General features: G+C 39.9%; 2 protein-coding genes across 2 annotated transcripts in view; one reads left to right on the top strand and one right to left on the bottom strand.

The window, feature by feature from the left end:
* Window positions 1-5101, top strand: part of LOC145495975 (uncharacterized) — a 23251-nt gene extending 18150 nt beyond the window's left edge. Inside the window, exons 16-18 of the mRNA XM_081475573.1 lie at window positions 483-608; window positions 3765-4115; window positions 4420-5101. Coding sequence (XP_081331699.1) covers window positions 483-608; window positions 3765-4115; window positions 4420-5045 — 1103 coding nt within the window. The 3' untranslated portion in view covers window positions 5046-5101. The remainder of the gene's footprint in view (window positions 1-482; window positions 609-3764; window positions 4116-4419) is intronic.
* LOC145495612 (uncharacterized) overlaps window positions 1-6000 on the bottom strand; it is a 265207-nt gene that overhangs the window by 181367 nt on the left and 77840 nt on the right. The window lies entirely within an intron of this gene.

Here is a 6000-nt window from a genome sequence, read left to right as displayed (position 1 = left end):
CGAAACATGAAACATTTCGGGAATTTCGGACGCCATTTCCTCCGCGCGACATCCGCAAAAATCCTCGCAGCATGTACGCGCGTGTGCCGAAGGTTATGGCGCAATTTCTTCTAAAAACAGAATTATTGTCCCATATCATGGGGACAACCTCAATACTTGAAATGGCGCGTGCTTATGGTCTCCGTCTCCGATTATGGCTCCTGGTATGGCGGAATTTTTTCCCCACCTTTCCTGAAGAGATTTCAATGTAATGTTTTCAAATAAAATCGTCACATTTTTGGCCATTTATCCAGTTGTTTATCGTTCGTTGTCCTGCTTTTCTCTTCAGCCAACTAGAGCGAAACCCTGTGGAGTTCTGGATATACTAATTCCGAAAAATGTCTCGCAATAAATGAGTGGTTATAATGACCCATCAAAATGTAACTGTTGGAAACTGTTTTGAGCCACCTTGAGTTAAGGTTTGTTTCCCTTTTTTATTACAGATATGGACGAGTGTCAATTAGGGTCTTATTCTTGTCATGCCCAAGCACAGTGTGTAAATGTTGCTGGTTCCTATAGCTGCAGATGTTTACCAGGCTATGCCGGTGACGGGCACAGTAATTGCAACGGTAAGTTTTAAAACAAAAGAAATACTGGTCTTCCTTGCTTACAGTGACGGATCCAGAACTTGAGCTAAGGGGTGGAGGGTTTGCTTGCACTGCTAGCTTTTCTTCCTTCAGCGATTTTTTTACCCAAAATAAGAAGGGGCCCGTCACATCGGACCCCTCCCCTATATCCGCTACTGGCTTATACTGCCTTTTTAGAATATGAATAGCGGATTCAGGTGTCAAATGAAGGAACTATCTACCTAAAAGTGTTATTTGTTTCTCGAGAAACTCAGGAAGTCAGGCCTGCCTGCTATAAGGTGTTTCTTTTCGTGCCTGATACATTCCATTGACAAGTGCTCCTCTAGCTCCAGATAAAATATCTATCGACGGAAATATTAGCCTGCGTTGCTTGGTGGTTTAATCAATTTTTTTACGCAATTTGAGCGGGAGGGCACACAGAGGTGAAGCCGCGAGGAACCGCCTGCCTGGATTAAGCGCATTTTTTATTGCGGCCCCCTATTACATATTTTGACAACCCGATGACAGGTTTTCTGGATCGTATTAACACAGCTAATCAGAGCATAGATCGTAATGAGAAACTTCCAGCCAACTTGGCAGGGAAAAGTTCACTGTGATACTGTAGAGTCTATCAAAACAAAACTATCCGATGCTATGGCCATGCGGTGTTTGCTCGATAACAGCGAAGGGCAATACGCCGAAAAAGTCTGTCAAAGGAGAAATCGAGAGAAGTCTAAACGATAATTGTACACTTTGTTGTTGTCCGCTCAAGATCAAATGCGGATAATTTTAACATTACCATGCAAAACCTTTTCAAGGCCTCTAAGCGTGAAAGATTTTAAAATGGCACTTTGCATGTATATGATTACATTATTGCTTATACAGTGGGTACCCTGTGGTTAAGGTCCCTTCAAATCTTCGGGGGTTTCTTTCGGGAAGAAATTCATAGGCGCGCCAGTTTCAATACAACCTTAACAAACTATATATCAGATGAAAGCTTAAAATTTGAAGTTTACGATAAAAATACAGTTTAAGCGAGGTTTTATTTTAAGTGTGTCAAGCTCTTTGGATATTCGGATTGGTTGTCTAGATATCTGAAAGTTGGAGTAGCTAAAAATATGCGACTTGTGTTGCGTAAATGGACGCCACGGGAAAAAAATATGATAAATATCAAAATTTCCCAACACGTTTTCGTTTGTCAGTATCCCTGGAATGTTTCGGTAAAAATTCACGGAAACCCGTCAATTCTGGATATCCTATGAATTCACTCAAAGTGGATGTATTCCTCTCAGAATCCAATGCGAGATTTTAGCGGCAGTCGATAAAACTAGGGACATGGAACATTCCGGAACATCCCGGAAATTCCGGAACATCAAAAAATCATAATAACTGCAGGTCTCAGCTCCGAATATACAAATAAAAAGAAAAAACGAAAAAAAAAAAAAAATGCGATCGACTGCAATGAGTGAAGCCGTGGGAAGGGGGGGGGGGGGGGGGGGAAATTGTTGCACAAGCTATATATCCGCACTAATCCATTCCTGTCAGTTGTTCAGCACTGGTTTAATCACGTGACGATCCCTTATTTTACAGTGTGGCTGAAGAGGTCGATTAAAATTAAACTCCAACCGAATGAAATAAAAGTAAGCCGAAAGCTCACAAGTACGCATTGCGGACCTATTATTACATATTAAGCTCAGGTTTTCATGGTATGACTGATCACAGTTAGTTTTGAACCTGAAACGAGATCAAAAAGACACGCAAAATTTGGCGATGTGTTGCAAGCGAAATATAGCACTAAAATATGACCATTTTTTTCTATATGCTATAGCTTTAAATGCCATAAGAACACTTTCTACGGGTTAACTATACACCCACCTGATGGGATATAAAAAAATATCTCTGGGGAGTTGGTTGTTAGTCACCCCGAATATCACGAGATTATCCAAGTACTTACCTTGATTATCTCTTGTGAATATACAATTTGTTTCCATTTCAAACTGCAGATAGCCATCGTAGAATATTTGGGTGAGAAAAAAAAGTCATAACAGAACACTTTTAATTTTAATTTTTTTAAGGGCATCGATTTAGAAATTTTGCTAATTAAAAACGTCGATTAAAAGCATTTTAAAAGACAGGCAACGATAGAAAAATACTATGCTACTACCTTGGCCAAAAAAGTTCTCTAGAAAACGTGCCCCGGTATGACTGGAATGCAAACACAATCATTTCCTCGGCTAAATTCTAGAAATCCAGCGCCTTGCCGATATTTTGCAACTGAAGTTGAGCTTATTGTGAAGGTACAAATTTTTCACAGAGATGGAGTTACGCAGCTAGTAGTTTTTATGGTTTATGGTATTTCCAGTTGAATTAATTCGTCAATGATCTGATTTCCATAAACCATAGAGAATTGCTTAAATTTACCTCTAAAACGGGCATTGGTAATCATGATCGGAAGTATTAAGCGACCCATCTTTTGGAAATAAACAAGCTATGGACAATCATATCCCCGAGCAGTCTGCAGTCAAGTACTTTATCAGTACACGGATGACGTGGGTGTTGTAAGGCAGATGAAAAAGTACATATTTATGCAATTCGATGGTGCATTTTGCAAAAAATTCTAACTTCTATTAGATAGATTTTCTTCATTTTTTCTTTAGACGTCGAAAATCGGTAGAGAAAATGACCCATCAAAAGAAAAATAGGGGTCACCGAACGTCCAAGATCGTTAAATCCAGGAAAAGCTAAAGCAATGGCCATCTGCTGTATCATTGTTCAATTTATTACTCAGCGCGCGCTCATGCATGACGTGGCGAATGAATTTGCGTGGGCAGTAAGGATGCGGAGAAACAATTAGCGCGAACGTCCTTAAGAACATTTCCCCCGAGATATTTTTTGATATCCTAACAGGTAGGTTAGTGAAGGCGCGGTGGCCTCATGGTTAGTGCGTTCGTCCCCGGATCGAGCGGTCCGGATTTGAACCCTGGCAGGGGATATTGTGTTGTGTTCTTGCACGGGCAAGACACTTTACTCTCACAGTGCCTCTCTCCACACAGGAGTATAAAAAGGTACCAGCGAATTATTGGGGAAACAAAACAAATTGCGGGGGAGTTACTTACTTCGATTAAGTTCTTGTAACTTTTTTTTGTTTTCATTTGACAGCACCGTTTGTAAGTGCAACAAGCTCCTGTGCAAATTTGTTGGTGAATCACACTAACACAGATGGACAGATTAAGTCGAATCAACTTTCTGGGTCTTACACCAATAACATGGATTGCCGGTGGAATTTAAGTTCAAATGCAGAGATTGAACTTATTTTCCTTCGTTTTAACACTCAACCGTCTGCTGACTTCATGACAGTTTACGATGGTGGATCATCTTCCTCTCCTCTGATTGGTTCATTTAGCGGATCTTCTCTCCCTTCACCTATTCAAAGTTCATCCAGAAATCTTTACGTGAGGTTTACATCTGATGACTCAGGAACTTATCAAGGATTTCTCGCACATTACCGAGGTATGATGTCATGCAAGAACATTCTTATTAGGAAATGACAGTTAAAATCTCTGTTCAGGAACCAGATATAAAAACTTGAACAAAGAACGATTTTGTCAAAACTGAACTTATTACAAATTAAAATTATTAACACGAAGATATGGTCATCGTGGCTTTTTATATAATATGTCAAATTATTCTCGCATGTTTTGTAGTTCTTATTACTCTATTGTTCGAACTGTAAGTGTTATTTATTTATTTATTCGCTTGTTATATTATATTTATCTTCATGATAATTTGCGTTCTGAAACATTTCACTTAATAGTCATTTCAGAAGGAAGCGTCCGCATCAATGGGAGTACTTTGTCAACCGGTAGAGTCGAAATCTTCTACAACGATCAGTGGGGCACCATATGTGATCATGGTTGGGATATAAATGACGCCAGCGTGCTCTGCAAACAGCTTGGTTTCCCACGAGCCTCGCACGCGTACAGTGGCGCAACTCATGGACAGGGAACCGGTCCCATATGGATGGATGACGTAGCATGCTCAGGGAACGAGTCACATATCTATGACTGCAGTCACCGTGGATGGGGAAACAATGCTTGTACCCATGGTAATGACGCCAGTGTAAGGTGCTCTGTGGTTCGCTTGGTAGGCGGTGGAAGTAAGTCTGGTCGGGTTGAAGTTTATTACAACGGAACATGGGGCACAGTGTGTGATGATGGCTGGGATATGAATGACGCAAATGTGGTGTGTCGTCAACTTGGCTTCTCCAGCGCGTCCTCCGCTCCTCACAGTGCAGCATATGGTCGGGGATCAGATCCAATCTGGATGGATGATGTAGCCTGTCAAGGAGGCGAGGCTTCACTATTTGCATGTACTCATGCTGGTTGGGGAGTGGAAAACTGTGGTCATGGCGAGGATGCAAGCGTTGTTTGTAACGATTAGATTGCTAAAAACTCTACATAGGAAAGGTTTAATTATGCAGTATCTGGTCCCCTACGGTTGATTATCTAATTTAGCAATATATATATCACTACAGTAACTAGAGATTAGTCTAAATTTCAGTTCGATTCAGTTTATGCCATTCATAGAAATAACTCTGGTCTAAAGAAGATATATGCAGCGATTGTTTGCCTTTTTTTTTATCAATACAGCAGGATAATTACTTTGGTAGCACAAGAGAAAATGAGGGGACATCCCATACATTTTCTCTTTTAGACTTGACGTTCTTAATCATTGACTTCATAGTTTAGGATCTCAGTAAACTGAGACGTTTATAAGTAGAAGTTCAAGCTGAAAACTGCATGTGCATAGTCCGTTTAAACGCTATAGATTAATGTCAAGAAATTTCGCAGATATCCTCAGCGGGTGCTCCTCACAATTTCTTGGCCAGTCGTTGATGACCAAAGGTTACTTTGTTACTTAAGATTTGTAGGGATTTATAATATTTAGGGCTTAATTAAGGTGCTTTTGGATATCATGAGATTTTAGGGTGAACCCTTATAGAATCATACGACCCTCTTCGCCAAACAACTACTTTACGTAGTCACGATAATTGGTAAATATATCGTAAGAGATATATTTAGAAGGTAATTTAAAGGCTAAAAACTCTTTTTATTCTCCTCGTAATCTACACATCACCCAAACAAACTTTAAAAAATTCGATTTGAACAAAACGCGATTATTATTATTTTTTTTGTCTGTGGGTAAGTTCTTTTCAAGATTATGTTTTCGCAGTAAACCCATGCCACTGATAAGATAGACGACGAGGTCATGTTATGTAGTTTAACTGAGGAATCTGAGTTTTGTTTATTTTCATTACGCGATGCATTACAAAAGGAAGGAAAATAGTAATTGCTCGCATCTTCCCGTCTTGGCTTAGAAAGCTCTCGACTCAACT

Source organism: Orbicella franksi, chromosome 8 (genome assembly GCF_964199315.1).
Source record: "Orbicella franksi chromosome 8, jaOrbFran1.1, whole genome shotgun sequence".
NCBI classification, from domain to species: domain Eukaryota; kingdom Metazoa; phylum Cnidaria; class Anthozoa; order Scleractinia; family Merulinidae; genus Orbicella; species Orbicella franksi.
The sequence above is the reverse complement of the archived record's forward strand: the minus strand, read 5'-3'. Positions and strand labels throughout refer to the sequence as shown.